We start from the raw sequence: 19,147 nt of genomic DNA, 5'->3' as shown, positions 1-19,147 counted from the left end.
ACCTGAACACTCACCCCTCCACCCATAGTTCTACAGATACAAATTGGAGAGAGAGAGAGAGCGGTGTGAGATGTCTGAGTGGGGAAGGGATGCGTCACTGGATTAGTGCCTGAGAATCTTCCCCAGCCTCTTCCTCCTGAGCTGCTGAGACGCCTCCAGAAGGACACGACACTGGCCGGCTCGTCTTCCCTCCGCCAAGCCTCCCACATGAGCCAGCCAAGCCTCGCCTCGCCACCAGGATGAAGAGGGAAAAGAAAACGCACACTTTACTGTTGGTCCTCCTGCTTCACTTCTCCCTGGGTAAAGGCCTTTTCTTTGCTGTTGTTTCTTTTAGTTCTCTGTGCGTGATTAGGACCTCTTGCCTTGATCTCATCTGGTTAATCCTCTAAAGGCACGGAGGGCATGTCCATCTTAGTGTACAACCATCATGCTGAGCGTGTGGTAGTGTGTTCGTGTTGTGGTCATTCAAAGTGCTTCCGAATATGCTCATAATTCATCCTATTCCTTCTCCCTGCTTTCGGTTCCCGCCCTGTTTAGCAAGTGAGTGCAACAGTTGTGTCTTAATCATAGAGGCCTTTCCATTAGAAATAGGACAAATCTGTGTGACGTTTTTCTTCAGATTCATACAGTATGTGGAGATGCTTCTGCTCAAATAACCTTGTTTGTTTATTTGTTTAAAGGGCAATCAGACTATGCTCCGTATTTTTATGATAATGGACCCAACAGCACAGATGGAAATATGGCCTTGTTCAGTATCTCTGAGGATACGCCAGTCGGTGAGTCTCACTTCAATTATTACACACGGTCAGTTCCAATACGGTATTGGTTTTTTTTTTCAGCTGTCTGAAGTGTAAAAATGAAATCATCACACTGGTATCGATGTGCCAGCTGATCACTGTAATACCTTTTTGCATCGTGACGTGCGTCACGAAAAAACAACCTGGGCGGTGGCTGATCATCAAAGCGACTGGATCACAAAACTCGCCGTTCACTCCGAACAAAAAAAACTAGAATTGTAACACAGGATTCCCAAGAGTCTGAGCAACATTTACACGTCGTGTTTTAGTTTGACTTTAGTGTTTCTAAAGTGTTTCTTGTCATTTTCACCACGCAGGTACACAGATATACACTCTGAATGGTTCGGATCCTGAAGGGGATCCGGTGCGATACGGCCTCACTTTTGAAATGGGCTCCAAAGAATATTTTAGGGCGGACTCCAAATCGGGAGAGGTGACTCTGATTCTGGAGCTCGACAGAGAGGTGAGTCTGTTGATGAGATTCCTATTTTATTCTTATTTATATTATTCTTTCAATTGGTCCCCGCTGTGGCTCAACATGACGCTCACCTTTATTCTTTGTAGAAGCAAGCTGAAATCTCAGTGCTCGTGAGCATAACAGATGGTCGCAATAAAGTAAGTTTACATTGTTTTTGTTATTTTCTTTTCTTTGATATTTAATTGTCTTGAGTTTACTGATCATATCATTAAAACCAGAATAGGCACGTGAATCAATAAAAAACATTATATAGGATATTTACGCATTGAGAGGTTTTGTGTTTCAGGGAAGACGGTATTCACAAATACAAAATGATCTTTTTCTGGACACTTCCACTTGTTATGTTATTTCTCTCTGAGAAAGCGCGTAGTCAAGAAATAAACACAAAAATGTTGAGTTTCTTTCGCGATAAATCCGTTGATTCTTCCTTTCAGGTCTTTGAGACCGTCAGAGTGTTTGTCACTGACGCCAACGATGAACCGCCTGAGTTTCAAAACCTGCCTTTCATCATTGACATCCCAGAGGTACATACATCATATAAACACACCAAGTATGATAAACGTGACACATGTCACCGCAGGTCTTTTTTAGGGTTTACGTAATCTTTTGCTTCTCCTAGGATACGGCTCCAGGAAGCAGCATCTACAGGGTCCAAGCAGCAGATAGAGACATGGGCTCAGGAGGCAGCGTCTCCTATTATCTACAGGTAACACTTGATCTTTGGCGTTAACCATGTGGCTCTCTCAAGCTTTGCCTTGTGGACGTTCTAGATTTTGCTTTTATTTTGACGCAGGTGAAGAGAACTATCCAAATGCGCAACACAACCAGAGCCAAATAGTGCAATTCATCCTATTATTCAGTCTTGATCAGAACACTGCATCCATCTTTAATTTCTGCATTAGGCTGGAAAAAAATCTCCAGGCCTTAATTCACTTTAGCCTCATCGCACGTGGCAACAACAGGTGATTTCAGAGTTGATTGTAATATGTAATCACATTTACTGTGGCTTAGCTCCCGCCCGCACCTCCTGACCTCTTTATCCCTCTCGGTTCCCAAATCCCTTTTTACGCTTCTTTTATTGATGTTTTTCTATATTGAAAAAAAAAAGTATCTTATTTATTATAACAACCAAACTGCCTCTGTGTGGCATCAGCACTCGTCGAGAGAGACCAGAGGTCGAGCTAACATCAGGAGAGCTGTGCCGCCGTGTGGAAAGAGGAAAAGGGCCCTCGAGTGACACGACAGTGTGTGGACAGGAGAGATTAGTCTCACATCAGAGAGCAGCCTGGAAAGAGTTTTACTTTAGTGGATTAATTTTCAATTACATTTGAGCAAGGCACTGAAGGGCTAAATAGGAGCTTAAGTTTGGTTCGGGCCAACGGCTGAAAGCACAGTAGTTTTTTTTTTATGTTCACTTGTCAACTGTGAGATGAAATAAAGTACGCTTGATGTTACCATAAACACTGTAACGGTGAGGCTTCGTACGTTACCAGACCTCACCGTTCGCCAAGTTTACCATCGACGGGAGCAGCGGGATCCTGAGAGTCAAACCTGGGGAGACTTTGGACTACGAGACCACGCCCACTCACTTTGTGACCGTGGTTGCAAAGGTGAGACGCTGCACATTTTAGAGGATTTGTGAGGCAACCGGTACCAAGAGTACTAATCAGCTGAACTCAGGTTAAACTACAATAACGCACAAAATGATCTCTTTGCTGTCTTAGACGAATCAAACGATGACACATCAGGGCAAAATGAAATGACAAATTCCACCGTCCACAGTGATGGATTGAGTTGTGAATTGACTTACTTTAAGTGTATACGTTCAATTAATTTTCTTATGCCCTGGATAAAAGTATTAAAAGACGTTAACTATACAGACTATAACGTGTGTTTTCTCTGCCTCACTGTTGTGTCAAGGATGGAGGTGGAAAGTACAAAGGGAAGCACCAGGTTTTGACCTCCACAGCCACTATGACAATCAATGTGCTTGACGCCCAAGACATGCCTCCATCATTCATAGGAAGCCCTTACTTTGGCTACGTCTATGAGGTCTCAGTTCCTGTAAGTCTTCCGCTCATTCTTTACCCGTCAATGAATGTTGTTGAGGGAGATCACTTTTTTTACACGATTAATTACATTTCATCCCTTCCAGGGGTCTGAAATATTCACAGTGTACGCTAAAGACGGAGATCAAGGCAACCCTAACCAAATACAGTATTCCATTATGAATGGTAAGAACAATGCATCAAGAAATAAAACGGTTGTCTTTTATACTTTACTTTTTGTCAGACACATTCACAATGTGTTTTAACGCCTTTCAGGTAGTGATGGTGTCTTTGACATTAATAGCACCAGCGGGTGCATCACCCTGTCAACTTATCCAAATCTGCTGAGAAATGAATTGTATGAAATCTTAGTGAAGGTAATTTTTCACAGTTATTTCATTGAAATTACGCTAAATATAACCCGCTATTATTACCGCTGAATGCATTGATCGTTTTCAAACCAAGGCGTCCGAGGTTGGACCTAACGATCAGCAGCAGGACTACGACGTTACCATGGTGACGGTCCGCGTGGTGGATCTCAACAACCATCCGCCGACCTTTTACGGGCAGGACGGACCACAGAGCAACTTTGAGGTGACCATGTACGAGCATCCGCCTGCAGGGGAGATCCTGCGAGGCTTTAAGATCACCGTCAATGACTCAGATCAGGTGAATTTCATTTAATCTAACATGCATTTCATCGTCACATCTGCCAGATGTTTCCCCCTTTTTTCTATTCACTAAACTTTGCTAACCTTGGTTTTCTTGTTTTTCTTGGCTGAGTATTTGAAGTTTGTAAAAAAACACGCTGTTTCTTTTTATTTTCAGGGAGCAAACGCTAAATTTAAACTGAGACTAGTGGGACCGAGCCGAGTTTTACGAGTGGTTCCCCAGACCGTCCTTAATGAAGCACAGGTGACCATCATCGTGGAGGACACATCTGGCATCGACTATGAAAAGGGGAGAACACTGTCTTTTAAGGTTTGGCTTATACATTACTTGACAGATATATAAAACAACTAATTAATACATGTATTACAACTGAGGGCCCAAAAAAACCTTTTGACTTAAAAAATCAAACATTTCAACAATCAATCTTTGTTTTGTCCAACTACGTGTTTTATGACGAACTTTATATCAGACTGAATGACCTTCCTATTCACATTAGAAGTGCTTCTTTGCATGTTAGCGAATGTGTACTTTTAGAGTTCTTAGTCAATAAACAAGTTACACTTTGCATGCATGTGCATCTCTGCAGCTGCTGGCAGTGGAGATCGACACTCCGGAGAGGTTCAGTGCAACAGCAGATATAGTGATCAACCTGCTGGACACCAATGACAACATCCCCAAATTTACATCCGAGTATTACATCGCCGGCGTCCCTGAGAACTCCCACGGAGGCTCCAGTGTTGTGCGTGTAACGGTGCGTCAATCAAGATTAAACTCTCCTTTAACCCAACCAAAATGATCGTTTGAGCCAAATCTTTCAATAAATGTGCATTGCTCCATGCGGTCCTTTAGATGCAAGCAGGTTGTTGCCAAAAAAAAATAACCTCAATGTTTCCTGGCTTTGTTTTTGTTAGTCCTACTTATGAAATCCACGTGTCCATTTGGCACTCTGGCATGGACCCCTCTGGCATGTGGTTGATGCTACAACTCATGCAGGGCTTTCATTATCGGACATATTAACATATTTATCTCTTCCTTTGCATTATAGTGCATGCATCCTGCAACTAGGAATTATGTCCGAGCTACACAGTGTGCGGTAAAAAGCTTAATTTTCCCCCACGGTTAATCATGCTGACCTATACCTCTATCTGCACTCAGGACAGAAAGAGACTTATAACCCCCCCCCCCCCCCCCGTCCCCTCCCACATGAGCTTAAGACCCTGGCTGGTTATCCTCAGCCATCGGCCGTGACTAACATCTAAATGCACCACCTTCCATCATCTTGGTTCAGCTTTTATGCCGCTCAGATTACTTTTATTAAATGTATGTTTTTTTTCACAAAGTGTCCATGTTTCAGACTTTGTGTTTGATGTTTTGGGGTTTTAATCTCTCTCCTGCCCCCCCTGTAGGCAAACGATCCAGATTCAGGGCCCTGGGGGGAGGTCAGATACACGATTTATGGATCGGGATCAGATTTGTAAGTAAATTCCTTCAATCCTGCCAAGTTTAGATCTGATCAGATACACTTGCACTTCCTCAAAGCTGAGTTTTATAAAAAATATTTGTATATGTTCATGACTGAAGATTGATTTTTTGTTAAACTCAGTCAGTAGGACGGCCAGACTTGATTAATCTCTGACTCTTTGACGGAAGAGGTAAGCAAAAAGCCAATTTGATTTGATTGGTCCCACTGCAACACTAACAGCTCCATCTAAAATGGCTGCAAGATTCTGGCTAATCTCTTAATTGGATTGGAGGATTAAAAATAGACCTGGGTCGTCTCACATAGAGAGAGCCAATTAACATGCAATGTGACAGCTGGAGCCACATAAATAGCGGCTTTGAGAGAAGCAAGGCAGAGTGAAAGCAGAGTGAGAATGTATTCTCGTCTTCATGCAGTGACTTGGGTAAATAGTGCGAAACCTATCAGTTTCAAGCCAACTTGTTAATTTTCACAGTGAAAATTGAGGCGGCTGAATAAAATGGCAGTGGCCCAATGTTGAACTAACAGCACTTTGAAAGCAAAAAAAAAACACAGCTAAATTTGTTTTGTGTCAAATTTTGGAAAATGGCATAACAACAAAAGCAAAATGTCTTTGTGTGGCTCATCCAAATATGACTAATTATTAACTAACCATCCTCATTCCTCACATGTCTATTATTATTCCTCAAGCCCTTTAGAAATGGCAAAGTGGCTGAGAATAGTGGACACGGTTCAGGGGATGATTCCATGATTAAGGTCCGGTTTGTTTATATTAGATATCTCAGATGAGCCTGTGATCCAATTTTGAAATAATATGTATAATTTTGAAGCAAATTCCTAAAAATAAAAAAGAATCTTTGAAAAAGGAATGGGTTGACGTTTCAGGGGATTTAGTTCAGGCCCCTTCCAGTTACAACAACGGATATTTAATATAATTATAAATCTTACTTGTGATATTCTTATTTTAAACAACTATATTGTGGTATTATAATGGAAACATAATCCTTAATTAGCTCATAAGAATGTAGCTGCCCAGAAATGGCAATACAATATAATATGAATCAGTATCAGCAGGCAGACAAACACACATTGAGGACAAACAATGAAATAACTAGTTGCCTGAGATGACTCAGAATGGCCAGCTCACCCCGCGTCACCTCTTCTGCCCCTGCAGGTTTGCCATCAATCAGTCATCGGGCCTCATCTCCACGCAGCCCTGGACCAGCCTGGACGCAGAGGTTAGGTCGAAATACAACTTCTACGTCAAGGCAGAAGACTCAGAGGGAAAGTACAGCTTATCCGAAGTCTTTGTCACCGTCCTCGACATGAACGACCACTCTCCAGCGTTTGATGAGAAGCTCCTGGAAAAGACCATGATTATTGGTACACCCGTCAGAGTGGAGGTACATACTGTGAAATGATTTCCCCTTGTTCAGAGAAAACTAGTTTTTTGTGGTGCTGACTTAATTAAATATATATATATATACAGAATTTCAGTTTTGCTTATTTTGGGGGGGATTTACAGAGCAAATGATTGACGTTTGATTGAATCCATTGATTTAAGTCATTACTACAATGATCAAAACATGCGTCCATTTTATGGGATTCTTTTCACAGGCAGTGGATGAAGATGCAGAGTCCCCGAACAACGTCATCGAATACTCCATCATGACGGCCGACCCTGACAATGCGTTTGACATTAACGCAGACACTGGAGAGATCAAGCTGAAGCCTTACATCAAGACCATGGAGATTGTGCAGAACATCACCGAGCAAAAGGACTGCAAGTGGTCTCTGGTGGTCCAAGCCAGGGACAGAGGCTCTCCGTCCTTCAGCACAACGGCTGTGGTCACCATCGACATCACAGAGGCGGTAAGACGAAGCTCTGACTTGCAGCATTCTCGCAGCGCTTGCAATTGGAAGCTTTAGGCAGCGTGAGCTGTAGATTCAAGCACTTATGATAATATACATCTTTGCCACGCAGCTGCTAATTGAACATCTGTCTTTCAGTCAGTCACAACTGATCAATCTCATATTTTTAAAGGATAATGCCGGCCATTTTTATACTTTTATTATTCCATTAATAGGCCAAAATGATTGAAAAAGCCCTTTTTTCACTATTCATTGTTTTCATATTTCTATGTTTATCCAGGTTTTATCATATAACCATATGGCTGTCATGGATACACAATTGATACTTTAAGTAGTAAAAATGTATCAATTTTTGTTTCCTCCGTCAATTTTGAGATATTAATAAGAAATCACTGGAGCGTTATCCTTTAAAGTTTTTAGTCATTGACATTTACTGTGTGTTTTCACAATGTGTTCATTCCTTCGCTGCATGATAAGGTGACTCAGTGTTTTTGGTGTTGTTTTGGTGTTGTGTATCGTGCTTTTCAGATCAAAGGTCGAATAATTTCATACTTCATGGGCCTCAGCAAGCGTCCGTTGACTGTTTTTGGAATTTGTCTCAGCATTGTCTCATCTCTCATTTTGCTAACAATGTGCATATCCACAATCCTGTACTGCAACTCAGTGAAAAAGTCCAGAATCAACCCTGAGAGCAACTACATCAAAGTGGTGCGCAGAATCAAGTGAAAGATATTTAATACCTGCACCTTTAAAAGATTTTTTTATTTTTTTACCGACTAAAGACATAGAAGATTACATTATTTTTGGTTATTTGTTTTATTCCCTTTTTGTGTAAAAAAACAAAAAAATATATATATATATATAAAACACAATATCTGGGGATTTATACATCACACCATTTTCTTTTTTTTTGCACTTTTTTAGCATAATTTAGACACATATGAAGCCATTTTCTTGGCTCACTTAATCTCATCTTTATCTCAAATGTGCACGTTTTGGTCTCATTAACTATCACCGCTCATGTTCACCAGTCACACACCAAAGTGAAATCCCAAACAGCTGGTGTGCTGCATAGTCTTCAGCTTTGCACTAGCGGTTCTGCATTGTAGAACAGGAGCAAGACGGACGTCTGAGTGTGAGTGTGACAGTGTCATATTTTCGGTAGACACATTGTCCGTACCTCTTCTTGTCCCTGCTTCGCGCATCCATCTTCCGCTTGCATGCTTTTGGACTAATGCGCCCGTCGAACACTTGGATTCGGTCCCTGGGACTTGATTTAAAATATGTTTCTTCACTTTGCTCTTTCACAGACTCCTCTCAAGGGGCCTATGGCAGTCTTTTTAATGAAAAGTAGGGACAGTCCTATTAGAGTTCTCGGCGTGGTCGCTATTGCCATTAGCTTATTGGTAGGGGTGACTGCCTTGATCTCTGCGGCTTTGTACATGCGAAACTCAAAGTCAAACAGGGTCATGCCAGCACGTCGCATCATTAAGAGGCGACGCAGGGACCAGCGGCCCTGGATCTTCGACATGCCCGTGGTCAAATTCAGCAACCCTGCGGATAAGTTCCTCGTTGACAACCAAGGGAGAGGCCCGTGGCCGAAGCCTCCTCCGCCCAGCGCCCCCCCGCCCCCGTGTTTCACACGGCCACATGAGAGGCCCCGAGCAGTCCCGACCATATCTGGTGTTCTGGCCTCCAAAGGTTCCAAAAAGGCGAAATCTAATCGGCGTAAAGAGGGGAATATCAGCTCAGCTCTGGTGTCAGAGCTTAAAAAGAAGCTTGAGCAGAAGATGATTGAGAACAACCAAGGTTATTATTAACTCCTTCATACAAGCGTCTTGTTGAGGGTCCTTTCAGTGACTCTATTTACTCTTTGCTAATCTCGTGTGTCCGCGATTTCACACCTTTATGTAATGATCCGGTAAAGGGGGGAATACCTGTAAATTATTTGTGAGTGAATAGGAAAAGGAAGGTTTACATATATTTGAAATAAGATGCGTGATGAAAGAAGTGGGCATCCTCAGTTGGCTTGGCTAAAGAGGAGAACGTTCGGGTCGGTGTGGTATGAATTTAAATAATTCAACACACTGTTCTATGGGAAGATAACACAACCAGAATCACCTGTTAAAATAAAGAGAGAGGATTAATACGGCCTATTGTGTATGCATAGGTTGCAAATGCTTCCTAAAAAGTGTCATTTGAAAATATCCAACAATTAAAATGACGATATTGCTCGAGGTGGAGCGTGCAGCTGAATGAAAAACATGCTTCTTATAAAGTGCTAAAGGACCTGTGTTCATATTTTTTACTGTGTTTCATCAGCCGCTTGAAAGCTGACCGGTTGCTCTTTTGTATGATTACAATGTGCCACTGTAGGTTTTCACAGTAACAAAAATTTAAAGAGTTGCTTTTATTCATTCTAATAGGTTATAGTAGAAAAAGTATTTTATATAAATAACATGTATCCATTTTAAATGTATTTATTTATACATGTATGACGGGATATGAACATTTCCCTGTAGCTTGCAGAGATAAATAAGCACAAATGAAAAGATTAAAGTCAGATTAAGATTTTGAAGATATACAGTAGATTGTAGTTGAAATATATATATGTTGAATTCCTCTCGTGGTTACTTACTCATCAACGCCTTCAAGTATAGGCACCTAAACTTTAAGTGGGTTAATTTCTGTTGCCCATAGCTTCTGACTGTATCTTAACTCATAGCTATCTCAAATAAGTTGTATCTTAACTATGAATTAAACTTGCCTGGTCCTTTGAAGTAACATATTTGTACCCGTCTTTGTACAGTCCTGATTTTGAATAAATATTTGAAAATATTTTTCTGTCGTCATTTTGTCCATATGCTGTATTGGGAAACAACCAAGATCATTATTGTCAACTTATTTAGGACTTTCTGTTTGACATTCCTTAAGACATTTTAATGGAATACCATATTACTTTTTTATAAAATACTTTTTTGACAATTTTCTAATATACTATCCAACACTATACTGTGCCTTTTTAAGACGTGCCACACAATTTAGATGTGATATTACGTATTATCGAAACCGTTGCTTTGGCTTTTTACAATATTTACTTATTATTCTAAAAGGTCATATAGAATGTTTTAAAAATTGATGATAATCCATGAAAACATCATTTAAAAGTTATGATAAAGTATGCTAAAAAAGTTACACTATTTAACAATAATTCTACTAAAATGTTATTATATTATGTCAGGAAAATTTTGTGAAAAAAAAAACTTTAGTATGTTATGAAAAGAAAAAAGTCACACAATAGGTGGTCAAATGAATGTAAGAAAACAAATGTAAAATTATTGATTATATAATATCAGCCCTTATTGCTACCCATACTCATATGGAGACACGCAGTAAGCTTGGAGTTGTCATTAAATGGAAATATCATTTCCTGACCAGGATTCAGAGAAAATAATTTTAATCAGCTTACAAATGTATCTGTGAATGGATGGGAAAACACTGCTTATGTAACAAATCCGCTGGGTGATTGTGCTAAAAAAATCCAAGTATGTCTCAGCATTCATCTCTGACTTCTCTTTATTCCACATCAAACATAACTTAATCATCATAACTTTCAGACAGAAAATCGGGAAACACATTCAAAATATTTTAAGCAGATTTAAATCTCCTGACGTATCACACCTACCATTTAGTTTGGTAATACACACAATATAAATTGTAAGAATAACATTTTATAAAAAAAACAAAACCAAAGAACTGTCAAATGTATTTCATCACAAACTTTGTCCTGTACATATATATTGACACAGATAATAGAAACTCTCCTTGTAATAAGGCAGGAAGGCATCTCCACTTTGAGTTGATAGCTTGAGATGTATATGTACATGATGACCATCTATCTATTAGCATTATTATGTTTTCAACATCATTTTTGTATTAGCGTTACAAAAATCTTGAAGGTTATTCCAAAAAACATGACATTGTTCTGAAGGTATTTCAAGACTCCTCAAAAGGTATTTTTATCACCAGACAACAAAATATTGCTACTGCTGCCAGATAAAACAACGTTGAACCAATTTACACTTTTGTCTTGTCCTTAAAAATCTATCAATCTCACAATAAAATCGTGGTTAATATTTTTCTGGTGTAGAAAAATAGGTGTATTATTTCTGTGGTCCTGGAAAGGAAAAACTCACACAATAACACATATAATATGTTTTATTGTGCAGCAGATGGGTATTTTTGTCCTCCAGATGTTGAAAACATTTTAGAAGATACTGGAAACCCCACCAGGACAGCAGTAATCTTTGTTTTTGACGATCTCTAGTATATATTTTTGGAAAATGTTATTATTCTTCCACCCCGATGTAATAAAAAATACAAGATATGCACACTGACATTATTTACACATTTATGTACACTTCTCAACACTGATGTTAGTGCAACTGAGGTGCACTTGCGCCTTTGCCTTTATCCTCAGACATTCGCCACTTTTTCGGCCTTTGCTCCGAGTCCCTGCACAGGCCTTCGTCGCTGGCCGCCTGCAGGCTGTCAAAGGTGCCTTGCCTCTCCGTTCCCTGCAGGTCCTCTCCCTGCAGCCTGCGCCTCTTCCACACTTTGACGCAGCGATCCACGCAGCTGAATCGAGCCTCCGTGGTGCAGGCGTACATGCCGGCTGGCACCGCCAGCACCATCGCGCACACGATGACCACGATGTGGATGAGCTTCGCCCTTTGCTCCAGCTCGCTGATGTCGCTTCCTGTCACAAACACGATGCACTGGCCCTCCCTCGGCGGGTGGTTCTTCAGGGTCACGCACACCTCGTATTTGGTGGCCGGGAGCAGGTCGCTGACGGCGTAGCTGTTGATCCCGGGACCAATGTAGATCGTCTCCTTTTTGTGTGAATCATATTTGCCGAAGTGGATGGTGAACCAAGTTCCCGCCGGATCGCCCGTGGCCGCGTACCACTCCAGGGTGATACCGTAAACTGTCTGCTTGGCGATGCGGATGTCAATGTCGACGTTCTCATTTGAAGACAACATGGGGACAGGTGGAGGGGGAGCAGCAGAGGAGCTGGAGATGTTGATGTTGACCGTGATGCCGACAGAGCTGTTGCCAATGAAGTTATTGGCCGTGCAGGTATAGAGTCCTCCATCTGCCGGGTGAAGAGAAGGGATCACCAGCTGAGAGCTGACGGTCTCCTCGTCTATGTGGGTCTCCGTAGCTGCAAGGAGAAACCGTAACGTCAGAGCGTTAGATTCAGAGGTTTGTTTATATCTGGTACAGACAACCAATATTTCTCACTTTTTCATGAAGCAAAGGCGGCCTGACAGTACAACATATACCAGGTTTAATGGATAGTAGTGATGAAAAAAGCAATCTTACCAGTAGACCCTCTTTTAATCTTCAGAGTGTACATCCACTGAATGGTTGGGCCTGGCCTGGCCTTTACTATGCATGTGAGTGTTGCATTTGCTCCAACAGGTAAAGTGATGTTAGTCTCTAGAGAAGAGGCCACGGGCTTCATGCACGTTTTTAACTGGATGTCGTGGAAAAACGTGTTGGCTTTGGAGGCGGGGCCCGAGCACATCAAATAGGAGTTCATGAGAATGATGGGAGGGCTGACCGCTCTGATGAATTCAACGAAGCCTTTGAGGCGGCAATCGCACGACCAGGGGTTGTCGTGCAGGGCCAGAACCACATTGGAGACCAGCCCTTCTTTACCCCACGCTTTCTCTGCTGTTTGGTAAAGCGGCCAATTGATGAAGACGTCTTTTGATATGACACTAAGCCGGTTGAAGGACAGATCTAGGTAGGTCAGTTTGAGTAAGTGTCTCAGAGCGTGTTCGGGGAGGACGTCCAGTCGATTGTGCTTCAGGTCCAAAATTTTGAGGTTCGGGGTGTCCCGAAAGGCCGTCCATGTTACTGAAGTCAGCTTGTTCCCTTGCAGCCTGAGCTCGGTCAGGTTGGCCAGCCCGTCCAGGCTTTTGACGTTCATCAACGTGATCTCATTGAAATTCAGCCAAAGGAACTCCAAGGCACTGACATTAGAGAAAGATCCTCGAGGTAACTCGGTCAGATGGCAGTTTTCAATTCGGATTTTTGTGAAATCATGTGGGATGTCCTCTGGTATTTTTGCCATAGAGGTTTTCATACATAGTAAAGACCTAAGACGGTGAGACGAGATATGTTTAGACAACAGAGATGCTTATTCTACGTTCTATCCATCTATCGTAACAATCGGGATTGTAGGTTCTAAAACGCCTTTAGCGGTTAGCAGGTTACATTTACCCCAATCGTGTTATGACTAACACGTGACCTACTCTTAATATATAAAATAAGTATGCATAGTACTAATGCTCACCTACCTTCCCAAGTGGTCATCTGTGCAGGAGCAACCGCTCAGACACGTTGATGATCCAGGCGTCACGAGATAAATTACCAAAGCGATACGTAATGCAACATAAAATGCGTCCATATTCTGCCAGGAGCATGTGAAATAGGCCCGTCTGGAAGGGACATGGGCTGTGTAGCAGAAAGCCTATTACCTTAATCTTCCTTGACGTAACAGTTAAGACACCAAGTGACATGTGAGACAAACATAGGTGAGGTGTTTATTTATAGCAAGTGTCAACTTTGTCAAATCTCACGAAGAGCACGAAAACACTCTCCATAAATGTTCGATCAAGATTCAGTGGGTTTAGTCTCGATACGGCACTTCTGCTTTCAGGTATGACCCCCCCCCCCCCCCCCCCACAAACTGATTTGCATCAGTTTTATTTATTGTATTCGTCCCCCACCAAAGTGGAGGGATTGCCCATGACAGGAGGGCCATCTGCATTAAGTGGGCCGGAGCCCTTTGGGCTTAGCAGCAGAGGGAGGGACAGATGTCTGGAAAGGCCCGTAATCTGCCCTCAATAATCTGAACATCGGTTGCCTCTCAGGTCGGTAAATCAGCATGGATGGGTTACGTGGAAAAAGGACAACATCCACTGCACTTTGCATATTCAAAAGGCAAAACGAGGAGCTTTAATCATATGTTCCGTAACGTAGGCAACTCCCAGTTGTGTGACCGATTTTGGATCGAGCATACTGATACTGACTGCACAGCAATAATAACATTCTGGAAGCATAGATACTGATATGGGATATCTGTCCCATACTAACTCAAATAGCTGAAACAATAAGATGAACTTATTTTCGATAACATGATCGAAACAATAACAGTTGAATGCATTAATATCTAAAGTGTTTATTTGTTTGATTTTAGTATAGAAAGTTTGGAAGAAATGTGATGCCTGATTTCACTTCTTTTTTTTTAGCCCCGCTAAAATTGATTAAACATTGGTATCCCTTAATAGTCTAATATGTTACTCACGTGTTCAACAGGTATAATTTTGAATTGTGATTTAAAGGAAAGAAAATGTTGTGTAATAAATATATCCTGATCAAGCTGTCACATCATCTAATGCTGCTGAGATGAGCTGTGTCTATCCTCACAGCAGGCACTTTCAGTGAATTAGCGATTTACAAAGTTGTCAACGTATTTTCACAGCTATTAAATTATACTTTTTATTGCGCATGTAGGGGAAAAGAGTGGGAATAATTGTTCTCCCTGTTAATGTTTTTATTGGGTGTTGTATGTTTGCAGATTTTAAAGACCTTTGCGGCAAAATAAATTAGATTAAAAACAAAAATTTGATGAATCAATATAAAAAATATTTATTTTCATACAGTACATTAATACATACATATATTTCAGGTCAAAATATTTACACATTATAAAATGAAGGACTGGTGTATTTTAGTACCAGTAAACCTGGCACATAAAATTCATACTGACATACAAAATAGACTATTCACTGCTAATGATTTCCCTCAATAGTTCAAGACGTTGACAAAATAGAGAGCTTACATCTTCAAAAAAAATGAAAAAATGATTGGGTTTCAAACAGTTGTGTGCAACATTTTCCTCAGCAAGACATCACCTTTAAAAGTGCATGATGAATAAAAAAACAGACATTTACGTTTACGTTACTCCACATGTAAATACTGAAACTGTGTATATGTTCCTTTCTTTGACATCCACCAAAATAATGGTGGTTTTTATTCCGACAAGGCTGTAAAATAACAATGCTGAGTAAGCTACACGTGACCACCTCAGTCTTTCGAGCCTCTGAGCAACAGCAGCTCATCTATTTACATCACAGGTTGGTAAAAAAAACAACAACAAAAAACGAAGTACGTCCTCTCCGGGTTGAGGACTTTGTTTTGGTTTTAGCAGAAGTACTCGTTGGGTGGCACTTCAGTCCTGGCTGTGGCCTCCGAGTCAACGCTGGACCTCGCTGAGAGCAGCCTGTTGGACTCGTCAGGATTTAGCCTGGTCAGGTACTCTCCCTCCATCCCCTTGGCTTTGTTGCCGGGGCCCAAGGTCTCGAAGGTGACGTACGAGTCCTGGATGTCCTTGGACTCCCGCCCCAGCAGCTTCTGGCAGCGCTTCTTTAGCGCCCCGCAGCACACGATCAGCGTCAGCGGGACGGCGATCACGCACGCCACCGTTATCACCACCACATTAATGAGCTTCTGGGTGCCGCTGGCACTCGCCGCCTCGTCTGTCGAGAAGATCACGCACTGCTCCTTTTTCGGGATGAGGCCTTTGACGCAGACACAAGCGATGTACTTTGTCTTAGGCACAAGGCCGTCGATGGTGATCCGATTCTTTCCGGCCGCCACGTTGAGCCGACGCATGTCTCTCTCGCCAAATACAGCGTACAGGACGCTGAACTCGGTGATGTTCGTGGCCGTAGGGGCCCGCCAGTTGAGAGAGACGGTGTGGTCGGTGTCGCCCATCACCTTCACCGAGCGCACCACCCTTTTCTCCGGAGGCTGCTGGAGGGACGAGGCGTTGGCTGCTAAGTTGCTCAAAGCGCTCATCTCCACCGGCCTCGGAGGGGCTGGAGCCTTGCCCCTTCCCTCTGAAGCAGCGTCGGAGATGCTGTAGCTTTCGACCTCATACTTCCCAGTCACACCTTGGCTGTTGAGAGGTTGGATGATGGGCTGGTTGGCGGTGCTGGGTGGAGGTACATATCTGGCAATGAGTTTCTCCTGGTATGCTGCTCTGCCAATGCCACTGGGTTTCTTCCCTCTGGTTCTCTTGGAGATCCCCCCACCGGCTTCCTCTGACCGAATGGAATCCGTGATCACCAAAGAGATGAGGGCGTCTGCAGAGCCCACAAAGTTGGTGGCTTTGCATATATATTTCCCAGAGTCTCGGTACGCGACCGCTGGCACGCTCAGAATCGACCAAATGACGCCCTCCTTCGAAATCTCTTCCTGAACTGAGGGACAGAAAAGCGGACAACCAACAGGCGAGTTAAACGGATTACCTCAAAAAGCGAATCATGCTAATATCGTTCACCTCCGATCCGAGCACGCGTGGACTCACCGGTGCCGTTCATCTTCTTTCCGTCAGCGCGGCTCCAGGAAAGCTCGGGGATGGGGACTCCGACCGTGCCACAGCGCAGCAGCACGTTGTTGCCCAGCGAGCTCCGTACACGAGCCACGGCCGTGTGCACCCGAGGGCCCTGGCACTTTTGCAGCTCTGCTTCGTTGAAGAGGACCCCCGACAGGCTCTCCGGATCGGCGCACCTCAGCCTGGTGTCGATGAGGGCCACCGATGACGATGGGGATTTCTGATACTGGACCAGGTCGTGCAGCCGGCAGTCGCACATCCACGGGTTGTCGTGGAGACCTGCAAGAGGAGATTAGGTGTGAGAAAGTGAGCAAATAGCATCCTCTTAGCGAATGAGCGTCACTATCCTCCGGTAGGATTTTTACTTTTTGAAGACCAAGCGCGAGTGAGTTAAAATACATAGAATTAGTGTGACACTGGACACAATAACTATAATTAGACTAATCCCGTAACTCTGTAAAAGCTATTGGTGTCAAAGAAGTAGTTGCCATGGAAGGCAGCTTAAAAAGAATAGGTTCCAAATATGTCCCAGCTTGAGCCTCACCGAGAATTAGCTTGGAGGAATCTGCGTCCTGAGACGGCTTCACGCTCAGCCACATTGCGAGAACGTCAGCAGGAACGGTGGCCAGAGAGTTGCTGGATAAGTCCAGATAGGTGAGGTTCTTCATGTGCACGGTGGCATCGGCAGGGATGGCGGTGATCTTGTTGTTGTGCAGGTCGAGGAGCCTCAGGTTAGGCGTGTCCGTCAGAGATTCCCAGGGGAAGGAGGTGAGGGAGTTGCCCTCCAGCCGGAGCTCGTCCAGGTTGTAAAGGCCTCGGAAGCTGTCAACACTCAGTAGATTCAGCGAATTGAAAGACATCCACAGAAACTCCAGGCTGTTGAGGTAGTGGAAGTTGTCGCTTGAAATGCGCGTGATGGATGTCTTTTCGATGCGCAGCTTCGATGTGTCAATGGGAAAGTTTGGAGGAACCTCAGTGATCTCTGGATCATTGCAAAGTACACTCCTGCAAAAAGAAAAAGATAGAAAAGTATTTCAAATGTATTTTAATTATATCCAATACAACAGTTATGGGGATTAACAGTATTAAACTCACTTTCAATGTTTACAGGATGGTAAAAGTGGAATAAGTGAATTTATTTGAGAAAAACGTAGTTATCTATTGTTCAGTAACAAGCAAAGCAGATTAAAAGGCAACCAAGTTAATCCTCCAATAAACAGAGTGACTGAGCAGAGAAGCTTTTTGCAGAGAAAGAAAATAACATGTAAAACATACTGAGAATACAAATGAAACAACAACATGTATTATAGCAAATAGCCATATTTACCTTGCTTTTGATCCGTCGCTTAACTTGTGGAAGAAGCAGCTGCATTGTGGAGGACACGAACTGCTCAGCAAAGGAAGAAAAACTAAAGCCAAACCAAAAGCAGCAAAAAAATGTCGACTCATTTTTTCCTCCTGCAAGCTACTAAACGCTATGCAGCTAGACTACAATTGAAAAAAATACTAGCGTTTTAATGCGGCATCAAATGCATGGTCGTGGTGTGCAGGCTCTCAGCTCCATACTGCTCCAACTGGTCTGAATCCTCAGATAAAAAGGATAGGCGGGGATTAGTGGAGGACTTGGGTTATTTTCATTCACACGATTAGGCTATTGCTTCCCGGAAGCTGATAGGCTGCATAGTTTTTCCTTTATTCCTCTGGGGAATAGTTTTCAGTATTGCATGCATAGTTATTTAATGCAAAAAAACAACTACAACAACAACTGCACAGCACATAAATGAAGACGAAGAAGAAGGCAGACTGAAAACCATTAAAAAATATATATTTAATACGTGGAATTTCTTCAGATATACATAGATTATATGCTCTAGTTTCTTTTTTCTATATTTCTAAATTGACTGCTACATATTGGAGTAACAGCTAACATTTTAAGACTTCATACCTCAAATTAGACCAACAATTAGTGACCAAAAACAGATCACCACTTTTGGATGTGCTTAAGTTTTCATTAACAGTGATTTTGTTATGTTAGGCTGTGCTGACTTATGCAGTCTAAGAAAGTCCCACCCATTGACTGTAGTTTGAAGGCAAGAAACGTAGCAGCACGTGTCCACTGGGTGGCGGTAGAGAGTAGCTACAGGCATTTACGGTGTTACTACCTTTTTTATTAGACATCAAAACAGATAAATGACAGCAGAATGTAACCAAATTCAGCCAAAGGGTGGCTTTGGATAACAAATAAAGATCCACTTATAAAACCAGAGAAGTCAAAGTAGATCGTTATCTCAATTTCTTTAAGATTACTAATGTGCTTTTATTCAGCTG

General features: G+C 42.4%; 3 protein-coding genes across 4 annotated transcripts; 1 reads left to right on the top strand and 2 right to left on the bottom strand.

The window, feature by feature from the left end:
• The first annotated feature begins 28 nt into the window (after positions 1 to 28).
• On the top strand, positions 29 to 10,185 carry LOC120819327 (cadherin-related family member 1a). Of its 2 annotated transcripts, none has more exons than XM_040176621.2 (17): positions 29 to 300; positions 681 to 776; positions 1,115 to 1,260; positions 1,362 to 1,412; positions 1,710 to 1,799; positions 1,895 to 1,981; positions 2,769 to 2,885; positions 3,196 to 3,339; positions 3,431 to 3,509; positions 3,600 to 3,700; positions 3,789 to 3,992; positions 4,152 to 4,304; positions 4,582 to 4,746; positions 5,402 to 5,469; positions 6,650 to 6,878; positions 7,093 to 7,347; positions 8,658 to 10,185. In XM_040176621.2, the coding sequence occupies exons 1-17, from the start codon at positions 240 to 242 to the stop codon at positions 9,165 to 9,167; spliced, it is 2,556 nt and encodes an 851-aa protein (XP_040032555.2). In that variant the 5' UTR covers positions 29 to 239; the 3' UTR covers positions 9,168 to 10,185. The 2 variants fall into 2 exon arrangements, with proteins under 2 accessions (XP_040032555.2, XP_077959529.1); XM_078103403.1 differs by having other exon boundaries at positions 7,876 to 10,185.
• Positions 10,186 to 10,905: 720 nt separating this feature from the next.
• On the bottom strand, positions 10,906 to 13,890 carry LOC120818851 (leucine-rich repeat, immunoglobulin-like domain and transmembrane domain-containing protein 2). The gene is made up of 3 exons (XM_040175706.2): positions 13,716 to 13,890; positions 12,733 to 13,514; positions 10,906 to 12,571 (listed from the first exon to the last, which is right to left on the bottom strand). The coding sequence occupies exons 1-3, from the start codon at positions 13,823 to 13,825 to the stop codon at positions 11,784 to 11,786; spliced, it is 1,680 nt and encodes a 559-aa protein (XP_040031640.2). The 5' UTR covers positions 13,826 to 13,890; the 3' UTR covers positions 10,906 to 11,783.
• Positions 13,891 to 15,053: 1,163 nt separating this feature from the next.
• Positions 15,054 to 18,490, bottom strand: lrit1b (leucine-rich repeat, immunoglobulin-like and transmembrane domains 1b). Its single transcript, XM_040177054.2, has 4 exons — positions 18,147 to 18,490; positions 17,364 to 17,824; positions 16,793 to 17,098; positions 15,054 to 16,685 (listed from the first exon to the last, which is right to left on the bottom strand). The coding sequence occupies exons 1-4, from the start codon at positions 18,266 to 18,268 to the stop codon at positions 15,625 to 15,627; spliced, it is 1,950 nt and encodes a 649-aa protein (XP_040032988.2). The 5' UTR covers positions 18,269 to 18,490; the 3' UTR covers positions 15,054 to 15,624.
• Between the last annotated feature and the right edge of the window lie 657 nt (positions 18,491 to 19,147).

Source organism: Gasterosteus aculeatus, chromosome 5 (genome assembly GCF_964276395.1).
Source record: "Gasterosteus aculeatus chromosome 5, fGasAcu3.hap1.1, whole genome shotgun sequence".
Classification (NCBI taxonomy): domain Eukaryota; kingdom Metazoa; phylum Chordata; class Actinopteri; order Perciformes; family Gasterosteidae; genus Gasterosteus; species Gasterosteus aculeatus.
Note: the sequence above shows the minus strand (reverse complement) of the source record. Positions and strands in the feature narration are given on the sequence as shown.

Excerpts from the sequence above, each read along its gene's own strand:
- LOC120819327 (XM_040176621.2), top strand. The coding sequence starts at position 240 with ATGAAGAGGGAAAAGAAAACGCACACTTTACTGTTGGTCCTCCTGCTT. Across the intron at positions 777-1,114 it reads CTCTGAGGATACGCCAGTCG|GTACACAGATATACACTCTG; the intron begins GTGAGTCTCACT and ends TTCACCACGCAG. Across the intron at positions 1,800-1,894 it reads TCATCATTGACATCCCAGAG|GATACGGCTCCAGGAAGCAG; the intron begins GTACATACATCA and ends TGCTTCTCCTAG.
- LOC120818851 (XM_040175706.2), bottom strand. The coding sequence starts at position 13,825 with ATGGACGCATTTTATGTTGCATTACGTATCGCTTTGGTAATTTATCTC. Across the intron at positions 13,515-13,715 it reads ACAGATGACCACTTGGGAAG|GTCTTTACTATGTATGAAAA; the intron begins GTAGGTGAGCAT and ends TCACCGTCTTAG. Across the intron at positions 12,572-12,732 it reads GATTAAAAGAGGGTCTACTG|CTACGGAGACCCACATAGAC; the intron begins GTAAGATTGCTT and ends TTCTCCTTGCAG.
- lrit1b (XM_040177054.2), bottom strand. The coding sequence starts at position 18,268 with ATGAGTCGACATTTTTTTGCTGCTTTTGGTTTGGCTTTAGTTTTTCTT. Across the intron at positions 17,825-18,146 it reads AGCGACGGATCAAAAGCAAG|GAGTGTACTTTGCAATGATC; the intron begins GTAAATATGGCT and ends TTCTTTTTGCAG. Across the intron at positions 17,099-17,363 it reads TTCCTCCAAGCTAATTCTCG|GTCTCCACGACAACCCGTGG; the intron begins GTGAGGCTCAAG and ends CTCCTCTTGCAG.